General features: G+C 34.6%; 1 protein-coding gene across 20 annotated transcripts in view; it reads right to left on the reverse strand.

The window, feature by feature from the left end:
* MYCBP2 (MYC binding protein 2) overlaps positions 1-26,257 on the reverse strand; it is a 200,770-nt gene that overhangs the window by 78,629 nt on the left and 95,884 nt on the right. For 16 of the 20 annotated variants that reach the window (XM_037377066.1, XM_037377076.1, XM_037377075.1 and 13 more), the window contains 17 exons: positions 25,662-25,796; positions 25,485-25,568; positions 24,188-24,284; positions 22,170-22,362; positions 21,277-21,551; positions 20,119-20,340; positions 18,260-18,451; positions 16,886-17,092; positions 15,984-16,115; positions 14,832-15,010; positions 11,782-11,924; positions 10,870-10,970; positions 9,231-9,449; positions 7,518-7,743; positions 7,198-7,316; positions 4,124-4,211; positions 426-478 (listed from right to left, as the gene is read on the reverse strand). In XM_037377066.1, coding sequence (XP_037232963.1) covers positions 426-478; positions 4,124-4,211; positions 7,198-7,316; positions 7,518-7,743; positions 9,231-9,449; positions 10,870-10,970; positions 11,782-11,924; positions 14,832-15,010; positions 15,984-16,115; positions 16,886-17,092; positions 18,260-18,451; positions 20,119-20,340; positions 21,277-21,551; positions 22,170-22,362; positions 24,188-24,284; positions 25,485-25,568; positions 25,662-25,796 — 2,665 coding nt within the window. The remainder of the gene's footprint in view (positions 1-425; positions 479-4,123; positions 4,212-7,197; positions 7,317-7,517; positions 7,744-9,230; positions 9,450-10,869; positions 10,971-11,781; positions 11,925-14,831; positions 15,011-15,983; positions 16,116-16,885; positions 17,093-18,259; positions 18,452-20,118; positions 20,341-21,276; positions 21,552-22,169; positions 22,363-24,187; positions 24,285-25,484; positions 25,569-25,661; positions 25,797-26,257) is intronic. The other 4 variants (XM_037377073.1, XM_037377077.1, XM_037377063.1 and 1 more) reach the window with 1 other exon arrangement.

Below are 26,257 nucleotides of genomic sequence, written 5' to 3' on the forward strand. Positions count from 1 at the left end.
ACAACAAACAACATAGCACCATCAAACCAGAACAACTGCAATCATATTATTTAGGACTTGATAAATGTTAGTGCTCAACTGAAAAGATTATTTTATTTCTGCAATTACAAAGACATGTGAAGGATTAATTTTGGTAACTTTTAAAATTTGCTGAATAGTACAACTTAAGCCAAACAGATATTTTGAATTATACTTGGTCATCTAACCTTCTATGTGATATTTTATGCATTTTTAATAAGATTTATTATTAGAAGATATAATATAAATACTAAACTTCCACAATACTTTCTTAAACTGTTTTATAACAAGCCGGATTCCCTTCTACTATAAAAACCTTACATGTGATTTTCTTCTGTAGCAGTCAAAAAGTTGAAATGCAATTATGTGCTTAAGTACGCTGATATGGATAAAAAGCCACAGTATACCTGTAAGGCAGCCTCTTCAAGTATCTCAAGATCTTCTTCAAATTCATTACCTGCTGTAAAAATATAATCATATATTTCTCATAACAATAGTATTGACATTTATCTACATATTATAGAATGTGAAATTCAATTCTGTTTAGTGAAGCTTTGTATATTACAAAATTACAAAATGATGTGTAATATTGTTTAACCAGCAGTTGAAAGATTAGTATTCTCAAGTAACGTAGTAAACATGCAGTATAGTGTAGTTCAGTGCACAAGCAAATACACAATATCCATTACACAAAACAAAATTTGGTACTTTTCTTATCTCCAAGACAGTATGTATGGCAAATCTTTGGATGTGACTAGGTATTTTCAGAAAAACATTTTAGGAGGTCAAGATGGTTTCTGGGAAGCAGTACTTGTGAGTATGCACCAGCTGCTCCCTTTCAAGAGCTTACTACCCTAGTACCAGTATTCAAAAACCTGATAAACTCTGCACAATTTTGCAAATTACCATTCCCCCTAAAACATAAAACTTGAATACATTCTATTACACAATATTTCTTTCTTACAAATACAACTCAAAAAAGTCTGATTTCCAGGGTGACCAGAATTGCCAAACACAGTCTTTTAACAGAAAAGTAAAACAGGTAAGGTTACCATATTTCTACCTTCTCTCAAAAACATGTCAGGCAATTCTACTAGTCAGAAGAGAGAAAGAGAAGTGAGAAGAATGAAGTCCTAAGGCATTTTTAAAATCCAAAGAAATAAAGATATATAAAAAATCTGCTCTCAGAAATAACTTCTATCAAATCAAACAAGTAAGTAACAATGTTAAAAACATCAATCAATTCCACATTGCTGTATAAGTTAGTCCTTGTCACAGACCAGATCTCTCTCTTGGGAGGAAGTATCTTAAAGTCTTGGAGAACTGGCAAGGAGGAATTGTGACCTTTTGAACACGGGAACTCAAATAGTATTTGCATGTATCTCAAAGATAAAGTTTTCCTAATACAGGAAGGAATCACTGTCTGGTTCATCTTCCTCTAGAGCGAGGATGCTAGACCTTCTTAATGTTCTTTCAAAACACTTTTTTCCCTAATGGTTCTAGAGGAATACTTGACAGGTATTTGGTTACTTGTATACAGAATATAGCCACTTACAGCAATTACTAAAAAGCCAAGTACGTCTTTGTGAAGGACAACCTCCTTAAAGTCAATACATCAAGATAAATCATGCAAATAAAGCTGAAGATAGAAAGGTCCTACAAGGATACCAGTAAAAACTGATTTCAAGTCAGTTCAATCATCCTATTTTCACTGAGAGAAAGTTCATGAAGTTTCTTATTGTCTTCATTAATATTACCAGGTTTTAAGAACACTTAGTTTCCGGGAAATGGAACAGGATTACTTTACCTAGTTTTGGGCAGCGAAGCATGAAATAAGCTCAGACTTAGGTATAGATACAGGCTTGAAAGATACCTTTAAAATAAATGAAGGAGAAACAGGCTCCTCCTTTGGGTGATTAGTTTAATTTTTCTTACATCTTCATCTAAGGATGACATGAACCATCCTCTGAAGATATCTAAATTAAGTCTAATAGAAGGTCAGAGCTACTACCTTAGATATAGATGCCTAACTTCTAAATCCCAAAGTTCAGGAATTTTAAGTTAAGTTGCTAATTACTTTGTGGAGTAAGCCTTTTAGGTTACTTCGTTTAGCCTATACATCCACACACAAAACAGAGGTAAAATTGTAGAAATTATAAAGTATGGGAAGTCTAACAAAAAGGGCTTTCCTGTATGTATGCATTACAAGACAGTCTTTTATATGATTATATAGGTTTTTCTTAAAGGACACTTCATTCCACAAATACAACACTGCTCTGCCGGTGAGCAATGGCACTAATACAGTATTTTTAAAAACACTATTTCACTTGCAGCCAAAGGTAGAAGATACATAATTTAGAACACAGAAAAAGAAAAAAACTACCAGTCTAATACTAAGACATTTAAATGTTGCTCTAGAAAATCCCATTTTAACCTCTTTTTCTGCCATAGTGTTTTTCTGAGACACCAAGCAAAACACTTAGAGCAAAATTACAGACAACTGAAAACATCTTAAAAAGGTTGCACAGTAGTTTCCATTCACAAGTTACTACCACTGCTGCGTATACTTCATCAGTTTTGTTTATTTTGTTTATCACAGGGTACAGTGATCTTGTAGAGAAATAATACAACCGTGTGTAATTTGCATTGTAATATTGTCAGCAACACTAACAGACTTGGCTAAAGTCCTTAAGTTGGTGTTAGGTAAAGAGTGAGCTGATTAAATTGCAATTACATCAGTAATCAGGAGGCCTCTTTACAGGCAATGCACTTATCCCTCCTCTCTTGCAGATCATAGACAACCACTTTTATAGGTGGCTGAGACTGCATACGTATCATAAAAGCATGTTTTATTTCAAATTGCTTCTCTCTGAAAGCATTTAAAGCTGGTCTATGTACCACCTACTCTCCCTTCTTGTTTAGACATTCAAAATCAGAACAAAACAAAAAAAAAATTATGGAGAAGTAGAAAATATTAGAAAACCTAGGAAATTAAGTTAGAAGCTTTCAATGTTAGCTTTTTTTTTTTTTTTTTGCATAGGACAACAACAGGATAAATGAGTGCTAGGGAAGTCAATACAACTAAGGATTTAATGAGGCTGTTTGAAGGATAAGAGGGCACTATTTAAACTATAGAATTGCCTGTACTTTTGAGAGAGAAGTGAGATCTACCAGTGCAATTGAGGTGCCTATTTAAAACAAAGTAAGAAATTTGAACATCTAATACTCAAGCAAAATACCAGGTTAAAAATTCCAAATTAGGTTTTGTGGTTATAACTGCACACTATTCAATGCCCTCCTGCTCATTAATACACATTTCCAGTCTCATTAACAATATTTGAGCTCTCATTTTTGCTCCTAAATTAAAATGATCAAAAAGATATCCTATTATATATTATAAGTCTGTTTTTCCTATACACTAATGTTAATTAGGAGAAATTCTATTACACAGAACATGGTTGCATCATTAGAAGTTCTAATTCAATCTCCATATCCATTGATTTTCATAAACTCATAGTTTTCCTTACATTATAAATTGCAACATTTTAAATTGCATTTGGGTTACTGTAAACTTTTATGTACTTCATCTGCTCTAAAAGTATGTAGCTATTTTTGCAATTGTAAAAAACCCCAAACCCTACAGTAGATATTTTAGGGTATAAGGTCTACATACGTAATAGTCATTTTCAATTTTGAACAACTAATTTTACATTTCGCAATTCAAAGCTGCAGGTATTTTTCATTCAGAAAGGTGTGGAGTGCAGGGAGAAGAAACAGTGAAAGAGAAACACAAATAAGATACCTGCACATTTGTGAAGTACCACGAGGAAACTGTAGGACATAGCTCATACACTGATACACTACCTGTGGATGGGGTGAGTTCATTCAGATTTAAATGACCACATTTCCCTCCCCCCATACACACATGAAGGGAACAGTGTAGGCAGAAAACTTCACTACTTTATTATCTTGTTTGATTAATTCAGTTTTAAGAATCAGTTTGGTGTGATTATCTCTAAGAGTAACATTAAGATTTAAAGATAGTATTAATTCAGAAAACCTCAAATGATGAAATAACAAAGTATGTTCTTTGAGTAGGACTTACCAATAGGAAGAGCTAGATCTTTCTTCATCAAAGCTGCTGCACATGATCCTCCTAAATTTGCCAGTTCTTTCTCCAGCTGAATAATACCCTTAAAATTGAAACCAATTTAGAAACAAAAATAGTGTCTCAGAAAATAGGACAATGAGTATTTTTCCCTGACACTGCTTTATTCTAAAAGATACTAATTTTATGTTCCATTTCAAGTTTCTGTGAAACGCTTCTTGCCATACATCTACTGTCATGTTTTGCTGTGACATGGGCTAGCGTACCAAAAATTCTGGAACAATTTCAACTAGGTAAGAGTATTAATAAATGGGTTACCATGCTTCTGGTAGCCTAGTAAAAACATCTGAAGAAGATAATTGTCTTTTGTCTGTAATGTTAAAAAGAAAGGAAACTTCCTAATAAAAAAAACCCAACAAAACAAACCCCAAAATAACACCTTACCAATACATATACAGATTGCAAAGCAATGCATCTTCTACGTTGTACATATATACATTCCACAGAAGCTCACCTTGCCACCTTGCTTAAAGGTAGTACTGTTCATAACTTTTTTCCTCTTCCCCTTCTCTAGTTGAAAGGCAAGGATGGGAAAAAGATTCCATTATTTCCCTTTCTCCATTATAGATCGTGGGAGACGCCCTTGGCAGTTTTTCCCTTCTGTTTGCACTGGGAACATTTCTTCCCATTGACACTGCTGTTCTAGGGAATGAGAAGACTCCCTGCCTCCCCCCCGACTTGTCACTGAAAACATGAGAGCTTCTCAATCAGTACCTTTCAACCTTGTTCGCAAAAAAAAAAGAACAGACCATGCACATGGGTTTCAAATACATGGAGGGAAGGAGGTTGGATGCAAGGAATGGGGGGAGACTAGTACGGCTAAGAAGGCTGCTGCTACTTTTTAAAACATAAAGAAATGTATCTGATAGTTTCCCTTCAACTTGTCTCAGTTACATGCAGGCACAAACTCTTTAACTGCTCACAAAAAAAGATATTGACACTAACACCAATTTTAAATTTTAAAGAAATGCATGAGTGATTCAGTACACCTCTGACAAATACCTCTCATGGAAGAAAAAACCCCCACCGACCCACCACCAAAAACTAGCAGGGGAGATGGAAACCTCCATCTGATGGATCTTCTTGCAGACTTAGAGAAAGCAGCAATATAAAAAGTAGATTAAAAAATCCTTTTGGAAAGAGTCTTCAAAATCAGTAACCCTAGACTTGCCTTGTATTCTCCAGACTCCCAAGCAGACCAAAAAAATCTCCAAAATGCATTTTAGACTAAATCCTTGATAAACTGCATCTTTAGGACTCAAAACAGCAGGTTATGAAATAGAAAGCAAGTGAAGATCTGAAACGTCGATCCACTCACTGCAAGGTCTCTGCTTATGTGAACACCCTTTATGCAAAAGGCAGATTTTGCATATATATTTGTAGATTCAATATTGACCAGCAAAAAGTCTTCCTTTTCATTTATCAAAGCATAAATCTACAATTTTTGCAAAAATCCTAGGTTTAAATTAATAGTTCAACTACAGCCGATTCCTTTGATGCACTTGCTCACACTCAATGACATGTCAGTTTTTGCAAAGACTTCCCTAACAATGAAATGTCATTCGATGTACCATAGTTATGTAATGGTACCAGAAGCTTGTCCTTTAGGAGGAGAAAGAATCAGATGGTGCAAAAATTAATCCCACTGACTTGAGTTAGGTCTGACTGATACTTTGTTACTTTAAGCTAGAGAAAACAGTGGTCACCAGAACATAGGATTCTTTTTCTACCACTGGTAACACTTCAGAAAATTGTAATCACAAAGTTCCCAAAAGAAGGAGAAACTTACATTGTGTGTCCAGTTACTTAAAGTTACTTATAGATGCTTTAGTCCTGAGATGCATGGTAGCTTAAACACTGAAAAACTTGATTTTCTATTCCTAGAATTTAAATTAGAGTGTTCAGTCTATAAAAATGTATGCTTGAAAACAACTATTTGCAACTTTTCCTTAGATGATACAGTTAACATTGGCTAGCAAGTTTCAGCATGGAGTGTTAAAAGCATGCCAGCAGCTTTGTTTGCCACTGCTTCTAAAAAATTCATGACATATACAAATCTGCATCTTTTTTTCTGCTTAAGCAAAAATCATTATTATTACTCAAACACAAACTAGTTAGATTATCTATAGGATTTATAAACCTGATTTGCAGCAAGCCAATGAGACTATCATAGCTAATAATCTTATGGTATGTTTTCTTATCTGGCATGTTTGGAATTCCAAACAATCTCATGTTCTGAAAACCTGAAGACATTATTTAGCTTGAGCAGAATCCAGGAATAAGATCAGGTAAATCTTCTGGAAGGTTTTGGTGTAAAGCAAGATGCAAACCTTGTGAAGTTCACATGAAGCAATAGGCCCAAAGACTCCCAAGATCAGGGAAGGGCCATTTTTCTGGAATTATTATAAAGCACATTAACTATTTTCAGTAATCGCTTAAAAAGACAAAATAAAGCATTGGCTCAAGGACATGAAGAAATTTTATCTTCCCTTTGCAGCAAGGAAACAGTGGTAGAAGTGATTCAACCTTAAAGGCAAGATGAGGTGACCGCTGTGCAAAATCTCAGGTAGCCTAACTGAGCACAGCATTTCCAGGGAGTCTGAAAGTTCTGGTATGGGTGAACACTGGAAAAATAATGTAAGTTTCATCCCATAATTGGCAGTGACAGCAGAACACTAATCACTGTATATCTGAAACGCCCAATCCTTTGGATTTCTGATGGAAAACTAGGTCAGAATTTTAGGAAATTTAATATCCCATTGACATACTAGACAAAAATCATGGTACGTATTTGCAGACTGTCAGAGTTATTAAAAAATCCAAACCATACAAAAAGCCACTCCAACAATATTCAAAGAATTCCAAACAAATAGTATGAAATTAATTTAAAAGTATTTTGCTAATGTTATTTAGTCAGAAGTGGAAATGCAAATATTTTCACTAAAAAACCCTGGCCTTACAGAAAACAATTAATAGGTGCAGCAATTTTAGCCATTTCACTTTTTCCTTACCTCATCAGATCCTGGACTAAATTCATATCCAATTGCATAACATTTGAAACCATAAAAACAAGCCTTTTCATCCTTCACATAGTCTGATGCAGTCTCCAGAGAAAAAAGAGCTTCATTTCCTTATAGGAAGTAAAAGGATACATAAAATACATTATAAAGATACTAATATTTCTCCTCTTTTTGATGTTTTTTCTACATGACCATATATGAAACCCAGGCTTTAAATGTAAAGTAAAACCATGAATAACACACAGATCACCACTTGAAACAAGAAACCTAATATCAAATGACTAGAAATTACTGCAGTATCTATTTATTACCTGGCAATACTAATACCATGGTGGGCCATCCTGAAGATCCAGAGAATTTTTTCAGTTCTATCCATGAATTAAGGTTTTCGTGAACAGAAGCATGCTTTGGTCCAAATCCCAGACTCTGTGCAATTCTGACAGGAATTAGTAAACGAAGAACATCCTCTGATTGAGCAGTGCCACACTGAATGTCAAACTCTATTGTTATCCACCTGACACATTCAGGAAAAGTCACCTACAACAAAACAGTAGCCTAATTATGTACAAGTTTTGGGGCCAGGGGGAGAGGATAAGTGGGCTTGGGGGGTGGTTGTTTTTTACATTTTTTCATTTCGATTTAGTTTTAACTCTTTAGACTATGAAAGTGATTCAGTTATGTAATTCTGTACAGTTGTTTTGACATGCTTTTGATTAACATTAACCTGATTTATTCTTTGAAATTCAGATATACCTGAAATGCCTTACTGAATTACAATCATGTATTATAACTTCTGTTCAGATTAAGTATTTGCACTTATGATACTATTCATGATTGTTTTTAAGAACTCTGCACAGGATCATTAAACAAAACAACCACAAACTACTATAAACATGTAGCTCTCAAATACCTTTTTAAATGTAAACTTCAAAAAACATATTCAATATTTCTTTTGGGCAATCCTAGAAAAGTACACAGCAGCTGAATCACACTTGTGAACATGGCCTGCAGTATGACAGCATATAGCTACAGAAAATCAAATGCAGTAGCAACTAAGTTTAAGTCTTCAGATGAGCTCCATAAACGTTTAGAACAACAATTAGCATCATTGCATCAGGAAGATCATATAACAACTACATTTTCTGCAGTGGATGTCTTGCTGCCTCACAGGACAAGCAAGCAGAATAGTAGAATAATAATTAATGACCTCCTCCAGCTCTTACTCAATTCCAGGTTTGCAGCCTCTGTATTTACAGTCATGGAATCAATGCAACTGCAGAACTCACTATTTCAAGAACTGAAACATGGGATTTATCTCTCAGGCATGTAATTTATACCTCAGCCCTTTACTGAACTAGAAAAAACACCCTTTATTGACATAGAGGAAAATGTAGTTTTATTGTAATAGTCATGCATGTAAGGCAGAATGAATCCCATGCAGAGTGATTTAACCCATTTAAAGAGGACTTCAGAGACTTCTGCAATGTTAAATAATGCCCCAAGTGGAAGTAATTAATGAAGAATTTAAATTGTCAGACAGTGACAGCCACCATAGGGACATCTTTACTATAATGCATATTAATTTGACTAAAATTGGCATTTGGTATCTTTACAAAACATTGCTTTAGCATTAGGTAAGAAAGTCTGAGATCTGAATAGAAAATGTATGGATAAAGACTTCCAACTTCTACAATCAAGACAGTTCGAGCAGAGAAACTGCGCGTGACAGTAGGAAAATCTATGACAGAGCAAATTTAGGACTTACAGCAGATAACTGTATATACAGTAGATAACTGGGGTTAAAACCACACTAGTTTCCACTATAGCTTCCACTATACTTACTGGACAAACAGAGTTTTGTCCAGAAAGCACTACAGTAATAAGATAGGAAAATGTCTCCTATATTAGACAATATGAATTATCACCCATGGCAACAATTTTTCAGACAGTAAATGTTAACGAAACGAAAGCCCTGTGTCAAAAGCTTTGAAGAAACTGCGTATGCACTTAGAAATGGTGCTTACCTTATAGTGCGTAACACAGGCAGGTTTATAGGGATGCTCACTTTCTACAACAGCATAGTGATTGGAGGTAGTACAAGCTGAAAGCCCTTGCTCCGGTTGGTTTCCAGTGGTGCTGTCTGTAGACTGATTTGGGTTAAAAGCTGGAGGGGCATATTTCTGATTCAGAACTGCCACAGAAGGAAGTAACTGTTGTACTAGGCCAAAGACCTCAACAGCAACCTGTAACATAACACCACATGCAATAAAGTATTACCTATGACTGAGTGAAAACAATACTCACAAACTTACATTTCTCTACAGAGATGGTTTGGATGTTTTCAGAATATCACTACTACAATTCATCCAGTCACTTTCCAATTCTGCATCTACACAATCTTGATAAAAAAAGAACCACTACATTCATCTCAAACACTTCCCTTGCAGACTTGTCAAAGCTGAAACAAAAATCTGTACACAACTGCAAGATACTTTCACTAAACCGGCTCCTACTAAAAAGCTGTAATATTTACAAATATGCATGAGTTGACAGAAAGCAAATACCATACTGAAGTCCTAGTCCAGTTATATTTTGTTCTATAACAACACTGTTTTTTCAAATATTTAATATCTTTTAATGCATTTAGTGTTAAGCATCGCACTTATCTCTGTAATTTTTGACACCTTCCAAGGAGAATACTTCTAAAGCAAAACACTTTGTTCTAAACCACCAGTTCATCACAGTAACAAGTTAATTAAAATTTGAAACTATTTTTGATGAAATTAACCTGCTAGATTTTTAGTGGCCAGATGTCTTTCCTCCCCACTTTAATGAGAAGACAGAAAAGAGTTTAACCTGTTCATGTTCATTGTTCATGACAAAGCAATAAAAGGCAATCGTGTCTACTAGTGAAGGATTAATGACATTTGTAAATCTAATAACCAATTTCAAGAGTGTTTCAACCCAGGGACATGGAAGAATGCTATGTGACTGAAAAGTAAGATTATTTTTATTTACAGCTGACATCTTCCCATCTCTAAATTTGCTATAAATAATCTTAATTTAATGAGCAGGTACCGCTGCTTTGGATTTTCACTGTAAAAGTAGAATTTACATAATATCTTTTAAAAATTCTTCCAACTAATATTCATCAATGACTCTGAAATGAAGAGTATTCTAACTTATTGTCTTTTCCTACTGTTAAAGCCTTTCATACCATGAGGGTGGTGAAGCACTGGCACAGGCTGCCCAGAGAAGCTGTGGCTGCCCCATCCCTGGCAGTGCTCAAGATCAGGCTGGATGGGGCTTTGAGCAACCTGGTCTGGTGGAAGGTGTCCTGTCCATGGCAGGGGGTTGGAACTAGGTGATCTTTAACGCCCCTTACAACCCAAACCATTTTAAGATTCTATGATTTTTCTCTCTGCTTCTTTAAGGTATTTTTTTCATAATGTCTTCAATTTAAGTTAAAAAGAAAACGGGCATCTTGAAAAGGTGATTTGTTTTTAAAATTCCTGACTCTTGGAAAATTCATAATGAGTCACATGGTCAAATACAAACCATTATATTCACAAAAACTTAAGAAATCAAGATGTTTACATTTCCAAAGTAAACCTTTTAATGTATAACACAAATTTCTTCAATAATTTCTGTTGAGGAGCATACCTTGGGAATAGCTGCTGCTACTGGTCCTATGTAGGCTATTATGAGGGGAAGCAGCATTGAAAACAGACTGGAAGAGCTGAGTAGTTCTGGAATGTCTTCAGCTAAACAAAGATAAATACAATACAGGTATTATTAATAAATGTACCATAGTTCAAAACACATCTTATTTTTCTAGTTTGCTTGTTACAAGTTAAACTTCTAGTTTCTACACTAGGTTTTACTTCACATTAGTTTCATTATCTAAATATTGTCAAATTCTAAACCCGCAAAGTTCAACCAAGATAAACAAGCCATTATACACAGATCTCTGTTAAAAAATTTCCTCCTCTTAGAGCATAATTTTATTACATTCTTTGCCAAATTGTGAAGCTGTGTTCATACTTTCTATGCCACAAAAGCCAGGAAAACAAACTCCTCCTGGCCCTCCAAATCAATTTCTACAGCACTATGTAATATTCTAGATATGAAGATGGTAGCTTAAAACCATTCAGTTTTAAGGCTAATGTTTACATTTCTCAAAAATGGATGTTTAAGTCCTTTTAACTGCATTTTACATTCACCAGTCTTCCTGATCATCACTGTGCAAAATGTGCAATAAATTTTGGAACTGACCTATCACTGTGTATTTTTTAGAAATAAAGAATCTTACCAGCTTTAGTACGATACCTACTAAATTGATGAGCAAATTTATACAAGGTATCTGCCTACAATACCTCAAGTGCAACTCCAATGACTTAGAAAGTTACTCACAGTTTGATACCTACAGGAATGAAAGATTAGAAGAGTACTCTTTGGAAAGCAAAAGAGAAATATCACAATTTTTCTATTACTGATGTTCTACTATTATCTCTTGCTATCAAGGAAAGAAGTTTTGAGAAGTGAATTTTTAAAGTCAGTTTTCAAAAGCCTTACCATCTACAGCAAGAGCCCTGTGCAACAGGTCTTTGGCTGCCCGTACAACAGCACTCACGACAGAAAGAGCCCTGCTACAATTTTTATCTTCTTCATTAGCTTTGTTCAAAAGCTGTGATTGCAGATCTCCATCATACTCACTCCTGGATGGTGGATTAAGTTAAAGTAAGTTCACAAAATACAAAATTATATTAAAAAAAGAACATGACTGACTGACTTTTGGCACAGAATAAATAAAATTATTAATTTATGATAAAACAATAAAGGAAACAATCAAAGAAACCACAGAGGATATTTTGGAGGCAATGCCTCAGTGTTAGCCCTTTGCAATAATTTTATTTTTATTTGGCAGAAAATATGAAAAGCATTTTTCTGAAACGTTTCTTTTGACTAGATGCCTTTCAAACCACAAAAATGTATTAATAGCTATGCTCTTCCAAGCCCAACCATCTATCTTGATAAAAACAGAATAATACTAAATGCATCACAAAAATGAGTAAAACTCAGTGGATATTTCTGCAATATTGTAAAACAGGGGAAAAAGATTCTCCCTTCCTATTCTAAAGATTAATTTTGGTTTTGAAATACAATTTGATGGCTACCCTTAAAAAATAGTTTTTTCCTTGAAATCCACCCTGTATGTAAAACTAGGTTCTCTTAAACAACGTTATGCATCAAACTATGTCAAATTAGGTATATAAAAGATTTGGTTTGATTCACTTTTTCAAAGCAGCTGAATGATAATTCAAAGCCCTCAAAATGACAGTGGTCAAGCCTTGGCATAGACAACAAAAATCACTTAACATGTAAAAACTTCCCATTCTCTTTCAGCTATCTTATGTTTGTCCAAAAAGACTTGATTTTTCAAAATATCATTTGAGAACTTTAAGATTCCAGGCCTGGCACCTGAGAATGCTCAAAAACTTTACTTGGAGCAGTTCAGTGTGCAACAAGGATACCTAGCCTTCTCTATGACTTGACTTAACCACTCTTTCAAAAAAATGCTGATTTGGTGGGGTTTTTTTTTTTGTCAATGTGTCCTCCTAGAACAGTAGTTTTGCTGTCAGCCTCAAGCATTTTTAATTTTATTTTATTAGTGACTGACAGTGGGTTTGATTCCAACTGGGTACTTTTCCAATAAAACCTTCCACAGCATTTCTGCCATTATCAGAAGTACATTAACATATTACTTTTGGTATGACCTTTCCTGGCATTTGCATAAGCAACAATTTTATTTGTATTTGCCCATCCTTCAAACAAAATCGAATGTGAACCTTACGAGTTCTGTTCTATAATAGTTCACTGAACATTTGTTCCTTTGCTGTAGACAATTCAACACCTCGAGTCATTATTAAACTGGAATCCTCAAGCTAAGTCTGTAACTAGCCATCCATCAGATAACATTTAAGTTTGTGTTGTCCAAGCAAACTTCAACAGACATTGTGATTACAGGCAGCAGTCTTCAAATTTTCCAAACAAAACTTAATTTATCCTGTAATAGTTCTGAGTTGTGACATTACAGTTCTTCAAAAGCTTCCTAGAATTTTATCACAGCTGAAAAAAAAAAACCCAAAGATTGCTCTGATCAGAAGACAGCACTTTGCCATATGCTAACTTAAGTTAAAATGCCTTGAAGCTTCCTTTTACTGGTTTTATGTCCTTAGCTTTTCTGAAATCAAAGAAATGGTTATTTCTTCTTTATTCCTGCTTTTGCTTATATAAAAGTGGAAAATCCAGGACAAGGAATAAATATTGTCTTTGTCTTCTTTCCTGTTTCTTATGTAATATACTTCATAATTATGATACTTCAAAATAAGATTCCTCCAAATGCTGGAGGAATTGCCTAAACACAGATGTCCAAGATTCCAGGAGACTAAATCAATGAAAGTATCATGATGTGCACCACTTATTTTCATTCTTTAATAAGCAATTTCTGTCATTACTGACAAGCTGGATTTGTGAGTCTCTGCGAACATCTAATGTCATGTTTTAAAAGAGTTCAGAATTACTCTACATTAAAATATACTGTTACTATAATTTTGCTGGCAACTTTATTTCTTTGTATTTTAGCTCCTTCAAAACTTTCTTAAGAGCAACATGTTCTTGTGATTGTTAGTCCAAAATATGTCACTTGTAGCGCTACTTATTTTATCCTCCTCATCTTTTAGTAGGTAGGTACACCTCACACATAATTAAATATTGAAGTAAATTACTATTCCTTGCTCCTTTTATTCCTTTGACCTCCTGTTGATTGGCCTTTTACGACAAAAATTGAGAACTGAGTAAAAGGCACGACACATTTATTTGCTATACAGACTATGGTAGTAATTCATATAGTCAGGTGCTGACACTTTTTGAAAAATCATGTCTTCGTACATATCAGGGCAAGTACCTCAAAAATTAAATCAATGCCTTCTGCAAAAGCATAACCTTAAGTGTATTCCTACTATCATCCTGAAAGGCTAAAATAAAGCTTCCCTGCAGGACAGTCAGATGTTTCAGTTCATTTTCTTCAGGCAGTTGCAATTTCTCTTTTTATACCTTTGAACTCTACAGAAGAGAGAATACAGTTCCTATAGAAACAGACTTTGTTTCGCTACATAATGCAATCCTTTCCAGCAACAGAGGAAGGAACTGAATGAAGTCAGAGAGATAAGCATTCCAGTGAGCAGTGTCTCAAAAATCTCTTAAGTTAAAGAAAAAAAAAAGGGATTGAAGTAGTGCATCTTACCAGTCCCCCATATTATAGCTTTAAAGCAACAGACAACAGACCTTGTAAAAGAGGTCAACCATCAAATTAGTTGCCAAGTCAAAAAAAAGAGAACCTAAAACAAGACTGGAAGAGGCACCAGTACAACTGGTGTGTTCACTAAATAACTGAAGTCTGAAACTACACTGGAAGAACAGAGTAATACTGTTAAAGAGGCTCTTTCCTCAAACACACTCCAGATATATTTATTTCTGTTACTTCTCAAAAATAGATGGGGTATAATAGCAATACAATGGTTTTACTGTTTTTTCTTAGAAATGGATCATGACAACACACAAACCTGTAATAAAGAATCTGTGGAATTTGTCCTCGTGTTTGGTTTGTGCCATTACTGCTCAGACTACATGTACTAAATGTAAACGTTACACCATCTGGACACTGAACTGTGGTCATTCCTCCATCTCCATTGGCAGTCCGGCTTCCATAATTCCTCAAACGAACTGCGTATTTCACATTTTCCTTAAAAACAAGAGCCAAATATAGTACACAGTAGAAAACAAGTATATAAGTTAGGGTTCACAGTAGTATGAAAGCTATTATATACGAAGATGATCAGAGGGCTGGAGCACCTCTCCTATGAAGACAGGCTGAGAGAGTTGGAGCTGTTCAGCATGAAGAAGAAAGGGCTCCAGGGAGACCTTATAGTAACCTTACAATACCTAAAGGGGCCTTATAAGAAAGATGAGGACACTTTGTAGTAGGGCCTGTAGTGATAGAAGAGGTAGCGGTTTTAAACTGAAATTGGGTAGATTCAGATTAGATATTAGAAAGAAATTTTTTGCTGTGAGGGTGGTGAGACACTGGCACAGACTGTCCAGAGAAGCTGTGGCTGCCCCATCCCTGGAATTGTTCAAAGCCAGGCTGGATGGGGCTTTGAGCAACCTGGTCTGGTGGAAGGTGTCCTGTCCATGGCAGGGGGGTTGGAACTAGGTGATCTTTAAGGCCCCTTTGAATCCAAATCATTCTATGATTCTATGATTGTATCTTAATACTGGAGAGCCTGGAAAGTCCTTCAAAGCACTCCACAAATTAAACTAAATGAAAAAGATCCAGCATTTAACAAAAGTCAAAGCTGTTCTGTGTTCTCAAAATTTGGAACATAACTTACAGAAAATATTACTAAGTACTTGAAGAGTAACCAGGTACCCAATGAAATCAGCTACCAAATTGCATGCAAAAGTTCCACATTGGAGAATGTTCTGAAATGACTAAGCAATTACAATTTACCTTATGCTATTATAAAAATTAAGATTTAATTTCTTTTTGCTGCCAGGGTTTGAACTTTTCAGTTACAGGGTTGCATTGGGACTTTATAAAGCAAACATGTAAACATCTAGTTGCAAATATGTACACAAACCAATTTACATTGAACATTCTGATTTTATTGTCTAAAGTCATATGAAACCTACAGATGCATACATCTTTTATTTACCTTCAGTGGCACAATTTTGTCAAGTCTGATTTCAGCTATGTCACTGGGAGAATCATCTGTGGTGTAAGTTCCTTTAACCAACTCTAAAGATGTCCATCTATGAGAATGAGTTGAATCTCCAGTATGATCACTCTGATTCAAAGAAACAAAGTCATCTAAATACATTTATAATGTAAATACATGACATTCATTCATGCAATTGTGCAAGTTATGTTTCCCTGCATAAATTATTATACACAGCATTACCAAAAAAAAAAAAAAAAAGGCTGGAAAACCGGTTCAGGAGTCAACAGTGAAGCCTTTCTGCTAAAAAGGCAATTACTGAGCAGAGAGGTTGATTTCCCATAGCCACCTATGCTTGTCCTATACAAGAGATTAGAACAGTCAAAGTGGACAACCGGCTGTAAAAGAACAGGTTTTTCTTCATTACAAGTACACAATACAGTTTTATGCTTCTTCTAAGGGACTACAACAATACATGAAACATTTGTACCTACAGTCTGAGCATGCTGGTAGGCCACCCCTTTCTTTAAGTTTTGGTTTAAAACATTTTAACTTTGTGTCCTTTATTTCTTATTTTCCTTCACAGTCTGAAAAAAGATAACTAGTACTATTTAAAATTTAGCTCCAGGAAGTGAAAAGCCCACTATACTTGAAATATTATTTTTAATAAAGTAAGATTTCAAGACCACAGCCAAAGTAAGGACACCACTGAATATGGTATGTAGTTTGCAATACCATAAAGATCACCATCAGAAGCACAAACCCCCCTACTGCCAGTGCACTGTTTTACTAGTAGCCCAGACCGTATAAGAATATTACAATATTACTTTGTAAAACATATTATAAAGAACTCTGAGGTTACTTTTGGTCAAATATGTTTTTTCAAATGCAGCACTTACATCATCAACTAATACCTCCAACTCATACTCATGAATTCCTCCTCCACCATAAACAGAAAATCCTACTACAACTACACCAGGTTTGTCAACAGAGAAACATATTGCATCAGGGGATCCATTCCCAGTATTCCAGCTTCTTCCCTGACTTGTTTTAGTGAATCGGTTTGGAGTGGATTTGACAGAATGGAGAGAGTTCAGCCCATCAACCTGTAGAAAATGAAATACAAGCACCAGAAAAAATGAATCACTAAACGCTAGACAACTCTAATAAAGCAAATTGAAGTGAATTAAATAACCAGATTTTCAACTAGGCAAATTTTAAAAGTCAACTGATGAAACACAAAAGATGGCACTACTGCAGCTTCTATTCAATATCAACTAAAAAGAAAAAATAAAATATAATTTATGGTAATTGGAAATTAACTAGGAGTAATTAGGAATCTGATTCTTATTTTTTTCAAGTATTTAAAAATATATTTTATAGGATGAATTAGCACAAAATACAGCTTAACTGTGCTTCAAGAAAAGGTGGGTATTTTTGCCTTAGGTCAATATTAAGAGAGGACATATACAGATTGTATATAATAGTAAATACATCTTTAATCAAGATGTTATCAAAGGCTTGGTTCTTTCTGTGAAAAGTCTGCTGACTGTACAGAGACAGTGACATCCCTTTAATAAAATCAAGTAAGATTCCATCATTTAATGACTTTATAGCTTCATGAAAAGGAACTTCCGTGTGTAATTATAAATCTCTGGATTTTAAGAAGTTGAAATCAGTACCACTCTCAATTTTGAATACAAAGCAAATAAACTGGAAAAAGTCTAATGATATAGACAAATATAATATGCATAATACATAATATTGAATATATAAAGGAAGATACGTGTAAGGAGTATCTTGTATATAAAGGAGGAAGACACAATGCATAAACAAAACACATTATAAATTCTGACCCATAATTAAAAGCAGATAGGATTAGAACTTGAGGCATCCATGATACCATGAAGGGAACAAAGATGCTCAGGTATGTGGCACTGGCTCTAGTGAGTACTGAACAAAATATATTTTGAGTGTATACATGCAGAGATATGCATGTAAAAAGAGAAGTACTCAAAAAATTTGCTGTTGTATAAACAATCTGCAGTATTCTGCAGTTATAATGCAGTAGCTAATTATCACCAGTACTTCCTTAGTACACCAAATACAGGCTTTTAAATTTATGTTAAATATCTGAAAGCTACCAAGAACTGAGAATTCCACCATCTGTGAAACATCTGCACACCTATCAAGTTCTTACCACAGCCTGAATCACACATTCATAATATACTTGTTCTGAAAGTCTTCTACTAATGATTTTATAGAAGCTTTACCTCAGATCCTAATGCTGATGCTGTAAGCTCACTCACAATACTAGCAAGCAACCCACAAGTATTAGAAACCAGATGTGAAGAGAAAAGTTCATTCTCTCTTCTAAGGCTGTTCCGTACTGGTAAAACAACAATGACCAACATCTTTTCCAGAACTTCCCGAAAGCTTGTCATCCCTGAAACATTTTCTTCACTCTGCATTATGAAGAGAAAAATGACAAATGATATTGCTCTTACTTTAAAAAAAAACACACGGATTTTCACATATTATAAGCACTATGTAACTAAAAAGCCTGTGACTTCTTAATAAGAAATGTCTAGAGAGTAAAAAAAAATAATTCTCAAAGCTATCATAGTATGTAGTCCTTTGTCAAAAAAAAGATTAATATTCTTAAACTTTCAGAATGAGGCGGTCTCAACCTTTTCTTATTGCATTGGAAAGATATAGGTGTCCTTTTCAGGAGAGAGCTTTTCTTACAGCCCTCTTTGCCATACTATCTATAAGCATACACTAGAATACGACACATATACAGCTACCTATGGAATTCTTCATATCATTGTCTTCCCCATTGTCTAAAAAGAAACTCAGAAGCTTTTTGGCTTTGATATTGGCAAAGAGAATCTTCTATGCAAATAGGTAAGATAAAACCAGTAGTGGGATGCTTATAAAAACAATTGTTGTTTACTGAATGAAGACTATGAAACAAATCTAGGCTTAGGGATCTGCTGTATCTTCTACCTAGCAGTGACTTCCAAAGTTTTTCAAAAACATTTATCCATACTGAAAATCATTTCCAATAAGGAAAATTAAAATCAGCTGTACTGATAGAAGTCAAAGGTTTGTCTCTCTCAACACTGCGTCTCCCAAAGACACCCAAGTAGTGAACAGACAGGGAAGACAATCAGGTCAAGCAAACTTGCACAGATACATGCACACAACTCTTTCTACCTTTAACTTTTAAAGAGGCAACTGTACCCAAGACAGAAATATTATCTTTGCATTTAATAGCTTTTGGTGATTTTCTTCTTCATTAATTTATGCAGGTACTTTCTAAGTCTGTGAAAACTTTTAATATAATAATGGCCTACGGGAATATGTTCCACAACTTAGCTGTGTATTTTATGAAGAACTTACCTTTTGCTAAAGTCTCTGGTGGCTCAAAACTTTTGGTATTGCAAGACTCAACAATTATCCTGTATTTACCTTTCATGCATGATTCATAATTTCATAAGATCCTACCTCTCGTCTTCTAAAGTGAAGAATACTATTTAGTAGTCCTATATCTTTGTTTATCATCTTTACCTTTTTAATTCCCATAAATATATTCTGGAATAACAGAACTGCAAAAATACAGCATTTGAGAGCCCTTGAATACAAAATTGTCTAGCAGCCTTTGATAGAACTAGATGAACTGGGCTTCCCCTGTCCACTGCGTGTTGAGTCCTTTAAAAACTCCAGCTTGAGACGTGACTTTTTATTACCGAAACTGTGTTGACTCTTGCTCAAAACACTGAATCTATGCACATGTTCATTCTTGTGATCATGTGGAAAAGCGAAAGACTGTTCCAGAAAACACTATGCAATGGAAGACAACTCCAAACTATATTTCTGCAGATTTAATATTCCAAACTATATAAGAATAATTTTTGCTCATTGTCTGAAAAAGAGATAATTGGAATATTTCAGACCAAAAGATGAAAACTGGACAAAACAGTAAGTTTCTGAAACAAGTGTTCTAGAAAGAAAACACTCAGGCAAATTCAGCTACATCCTTATAAAGCTAAAACTTGAACTTACATGGAGTGTTTTTTGTTGCAAAGTAAAACAAACACATTGTTAACTTTTTAGAATACATCCTAACCTGACTAAGTTTTTCCATGTGTGCAACCAAAAGAGGAAAACGATGGGCCAGAGCAGAGTCATTCTCAGTGCTGACTTGTTTAACCATTGATCGCAACAACGCCTCTCCATCATAAGCAATTGGAAAGATAGAGGTCAGTTTTACTGATGTATGGCAGAGAGCTGACATAACAGCAGCAAGAAGCCGGCTACTGGAGGTTTTGAAGTTTGCTTCTTGAATGTCCTAAAAACACAGAAAGAAATTAATAGAATTGGCACCATTCATTCAAAGTAAATGAGGGAGAAACTGCTTTTGAAAGGAAATTTCCAGTTTTATAGCAATTATAAAAATAATTTAGAGAAAGAATTTCATATATTGTTAGCTTTCCTGTGAATTTTACGTTATTTTCTCTCATGAGCTTCCATTTAGATCTTTCAAACTGGAGTAATTAAAATGAGTTGGTTGGTATGTTTTAAAATAATAAACCCATTTAAATTTAGTTTTGAAATTATGGCACCCTTGGAAGACAAAGCACTTATTATAATTGATAAATTTAATACGAATAATATATTAAAGAACTGATTCTTCCTCAAATTTTATATGCTAAATACATTTTTATGCAACACATCAAATTGTTTAGAGCTCACTGTTGTAAGCAAACGACTACACTGTTTCGATGTGGGATGCTCAATTCACAATAAGCAAGATAGAAGAAAGCTGTTGATTATAGAATAATATTGCCATCTTCTCATATACTTTGCTGGATCACAACAGTGTTGTAACATTTATTAATAAGAAATTACTCAAGTACTAATGATGACTATTAAAAACGCCACATGTATGCTCCTGAACAACATGCAGCACGAGTAATCACTATAAGGCATGGCCTCAACACTGAAGAAGCAGGTGTTGAGTTATCAGCGCCACAAATTTTCTTCAGAAAAAGCAGTAAGAGAATCTTACTGCTAAGAGAGAGAGAAGTTCCTAGGCTCTTGTTGAACTTGGACACTTTAAAAACCAAAACAAACCCCCAGTATCAAAACAAACCCCAATTATTAAAAAAACCCAAACAAACCACAGCAGAATTCAAGTTGCAAACGAGGATAAATACTGCTTGGCTTCTCTTTGAGAAAAAGGGCAAGCTCAGTTCTAATATTTGCTTGTGCCATTTTAATGTACCTGGTCCAAACAATTCAGCAAGTCACAAAGACATGCCCACTGGAGAGCTGGTGTTGGATAAAATGAATGAAAGCAAGCTGTGAATGTATTATGGCATTCCTGAAGAACAGCTTCTAAAAGACTGAGAGGCTGACTTAGATATCCTTGTGGATCATTGTCCAGCTTCACCATGCAATGGTCAACACCTTCAGATAAAATTTTTCTCAGCAAGGTCCTAGTTTTTCCAATGCAATCTGCCAGTTTGCTGGTTTCTTCTACAACTGCCTTAGCCGTAGCTAGAAGGTTACACAAAGAGGAGTGTTAAATGTACAATAAACAAAACATTTTCATATTAGATGCACATTTTACATGCAAATAAACCAACAAGAATTTAGCAAAATTAATGAATCTACATTCAGAGAAGTTAATTTCAAAAGGAAAACAGTGAAAGTGGTTAAACTACATCAACAAAAACTGAACATTAGAAACTTCCAGTTTTCCAGTCTTTCATAATATACACTGAATTTTAATATGAGTGTTGTTAAACTACAGGCATGAAAAACAGAAACTGTCTTTCAAATTTAAATTGTGCTCACCACCAAAGCAACTACTATGTACAGAAATGGCAAAAAAGAATGTATAGCCCAAATGAACTTAACTGTCAAGACCAACAGAAGATTAACTTTACACACTAGTAAATAATACACACAAGTTACAGTGTAAACATGTGCTGTTGGATGCTTGGTTATACAGATAATCGCAAATATCCAGTCTCTTAACTATTCCAATAAAACCATCTGTGTAGGCCACCTTCATCTTCTAGCAAATCCTACATGCATACTTAGATGAAATATTGAATGTCCTGTGGATTATTATTTGCTGATAAATATCAAACAAGTGATTAAAAGCAATACCTGATATTGGATATATTTCACAGGTGTAGACCCTCAGCAACCTCAGGCAGCAAGTGCCCACAAAACGCAACCTTTCTAAATCCAAAAGAGTAGCAGTGTATTGGAATCCTTTAAGTCCACGCAGTTCTTCAACTCCCAGCACCAGTGTTGTCCAGCTCCAGTGAAGGATGCTCAATAAAGATTCAAAGCATTCCTATGTCAGGGTTATGAAAGACACACAAGACAGATTTTGTGTTAAAAAAAAGTGAACTTTCAGCATCAGTATAAGATGAAAAGTAAACAACATCTGTGTCCATTCTTGTTATAAAAATGTATTTATGTCTATACATACCTACCACACAACACACAAATCCCATTGTCCTTGAGAACAAAAGAGCACTGAGAATGTAGGAACACTTCACTATAATAACATGTTAAAAGCAATTTATAACACATATTATTATGTGTGTGGAAGTCTCTTAGTTATTTAAGAACTAACAACTGTTTGTATTCATCTGTAATACAGAATTTTCTGGAAATTATACGTGTTTCATCTGTGTATGAATAGTCTAATACCTACTTTTAACAGAATACATTCTTGTCATAACAGTAAAGGCTTATCAGGGCTGTCTTCACTTTGTTTTTAAACAGTTATGATCTGCAGGAGCATGGGAACTATATCACATTTACAGTACTTGAACATTCAACAGAAGCACATGATAGGACACGAGAAATCTGAGGAATTAAAAAGTTTTATTTGTCCAAAACTTTGTTCCTACTATTATTACATGTGGTTGATAGTTTCATAAAGTTGTGCCTCAGAAGGCAAACTACAAGTATTTGGTATGGAATACCTTCAAGCTGCAACAATTGAACTGATTGTTCAAAGTTAGTTATGACTAATGATTCAGAAAGTCAAAACTTTAGTCTTATCCCAGTTCACCTCTGTGGTGAGGGATAACAGCAGCAAGATAATGAAGAGGGATGATACAATGTGAAGTATTAAAAGCCACAGGAGACCATAACTTAATGCAAATATTTTTAAGCAAACATACAGTAAGAGTAACTATCAATATGTTGATAATATGATTACTAAACATGCATATTGTGTAGAAGAAACCTGAGCAGATGATCATCCTAATTATTAAGAAATACTGAAGAAATAGAGAATACATAAATGAGAGAAAGCAAACCAGTTAAGAAAACTGGACTGCAAGTGTTTGTATGGTGGCAGTAACTTCAATGTAACAATCAGCTGAGAATACTAAGAGTACTTGCTATGCAGTATAAAACATAGAATAGGATGGAACTAAAAATAAAATAATCACTGCTTGTAACATATAAGGAAGGGACTGTAGTTCAAAAACATGAAGACAGAATTGGCCTTACCTGCACGACAATACTGCTTTTCAACTTCATGCAGTATTCCTCAAAATTCGACTAACCTCCTTGTATGTGAATAACTGCAGACTCTCTTCTATTAATAGTTGCAGTTCACTGTGCCTATTAAATACTCCTTACCTCAATTTATCAAAGTTTAATTAAAAGCCATCTGATTCTCAATGTATATTGGAATGCATCCAAAAGGAAGATGAATCTCACCAACAACTAATTAATGACAGTTATTTAAAAGCCATGGAAGAGAGCATGTATTAAAGATCCCTCAAAACTCTAAAGAGCCTGCTAAAATTAATTCCTTGGCAGGGAGTAAGGGTTCTACATTCAGTACAACCAGTAAGTATGAACTCAACCCCACACCCCCAAAAAACCCCCCCAAAACTAAGTAACTCAACCTTGTAAACATATACATTTCTAGGCTCTCATCCTTAGGTCAATACCAAGCTTAGCTTAGATTTAAGTTTACATCTGAAATCTTCACAAAAAGTAAATCATTACAATGTTTTATACATCAGTGTACATAACTTCTGCTTGATAAAGCAGACACTAAAAAAATCATTAGTTATTTCCACATATACATCTCTGTTTTCTAAGTATGAATGAGCCTACAGGAAACACACAAGATTCTTGATAATACTCACCACTGAGACAGTTCTGGCAAAAGATCTCTTTAAAATATGCACAGGTTCACTCGTTTGCTGTTTTCCTTTGGATGCACTGCCATCACTTGTTGGCAGCCTGGAAGAACAAATTAAGAACTAACTTGAAATCAGCACTTTTTACTTTTAGCAGTTTTGACAGCTTGTATTATTCAAGTGGAACAAAAGTGCAAGAAAAGTTTAAGGTAATTATCCAAAAAACGTTAAATTTCAGCAGAACTTTCTCTAGTTCCTAATTGTTCTAGGCCAGTAATCAAATATCTTGAATTCTGTTCAGCTGGCAGAATTGTGACAATTGATAATAAAGTTGAGATTTAATTACATATTAAATTCTTACAAGTGTTTACTGTATTTCTTCAGATGACATTTTTAAGACTAGAAGTGTTAATCCTTAAAGAACACTAGTTTTGTGGAGATAAAACATAATGGAGGTAAAAAATACAGGCAGAACCTGTCACTGCAGCACCTTTCCTTTTGGGCTACTCATGGCTTTTCAGCCATATCCCTCCCTCAGAGGTCCCCAAGGCTTGTTTGTCTTTGGCTGCAGCCATCTCTCCACAGAAACCACCCAAGCAATTAATAGGTTATGCCAGGATTTTAATGTGAATCAGTCAAAACAAAACCTTCCTCTGGAGAGATATGGGTCTATGGACACAAAGCTTACTGGCATCAGTCAGCTGTTCTGACAAGGGACCCTGGAAAGGACGTGCTTAGAAAGGACACAGCAAGAGAACTGGTATGAAGAAATTCCAAGTTTCAGAATCAATGTGAAGGCAGAGGGGAATAATTATTTATGTATTTATACACACAATATATAACGATTAGGTCTTGCATATATCTGAGGAAATCTGAAATATATTAGCAATACAGTGAAAGGGTTCTTGCTTTTAAAAGTTACATACCATTTATCGTGAAAATAATAAATTTATGGTAACTTACTCTAAAGCACAATTCCTTGGGGTTTGTTTCTTTTTTTCCTTAAAATCACCTGTTTGACAGTGTACTGCTCCTAAACTGAGGCCTACTACACAGACTACTTCCCAACTAGTAAAAAACTGAAGTATTTTAGATGAAATTATGAGACTGTACAGAAGAAATACATTTTAGTATAATGGATTTATTGCTTTTTTCCAAGACACTAAGCATTCCCTAAATTTTTCAGATACTGATCTCCTTAGCTTAATACAATAATGATTTCATGAAACATACGCTTACTTTAACAGGGCTTCTTTTTAAAAACTTGTTAATAAATTGTTCTAAATAGAGATCAAAATATTACCTGTACAGTAACTGTGGGATCTGCCCCGCATTAACATCTGTACCATTATTTGATTTCTTGGAACTTTTAAACTGAAATACAACACTGAAAGAGAAATAATCCAATAATTATTCAAGTAATATTAGATCCCTTATGTTTTTTATTTGGCATTAAAATATATAGAAAAAAAACATGTACCCATCATCTGTAGTAATAGAGGCCTGTCCATGAGATCCACAGTCACTGCTAGGTCCTGACACTCTTGCCCAAGCTACATACCACCAGCCAGCTTGCAGGAGTACTGGTTCATCAAACATCATTGCGTACTTCTCTCTGGTAAAAGTAAATTTTAAAAAAGATGTATGTCAATTAGGTTTTAGATTAATCTTTGACGAATTACACCCTGCTTAGAAAACAGAAAATTAATGGCATTAAATTATTAATTTCAGGTATTTATTTATATTCAACATTTAAAAATATTTCATTGAAAAATAAGGTAGCAATAAAAAAAAATAATTCAGAAGTACCTACAGATGCCTAAGCCTAGCCTGATCTTGCATTTTGAAACAGATACCAAATGCCAAATAGAGTAAGGAGAGATTAAGTTAAATTAACAGAGAAACCCCAATTACATCTCAAACATAATATTGCAAGTAGAGTATTAATTATAAAGTATTAATTATATCATTTTAATTCAATTCCAGAAAATTTTTGTAAATGAGAAGAGCTTATAGGCAAATTCTTAGGAATTACACATGAATATTTCAGAAAGTAATAGAATATATAGTTAGGAG

This window comes from Falco rusticolus, chromosome 2 (genome assembly GCF_015220075.1).
Source record: "Falco rusticolus isolate bFalRus1 chromosome 2, bFalRus1.pri, whole genome shotgun sequence".
Classification (NCBI taxonomy): domain Eukaryota; kingdom Metazoa; phylum Chordata; class Aves; order Falconiformes; family Falconidae; genus Falco; species Falco rusticolus.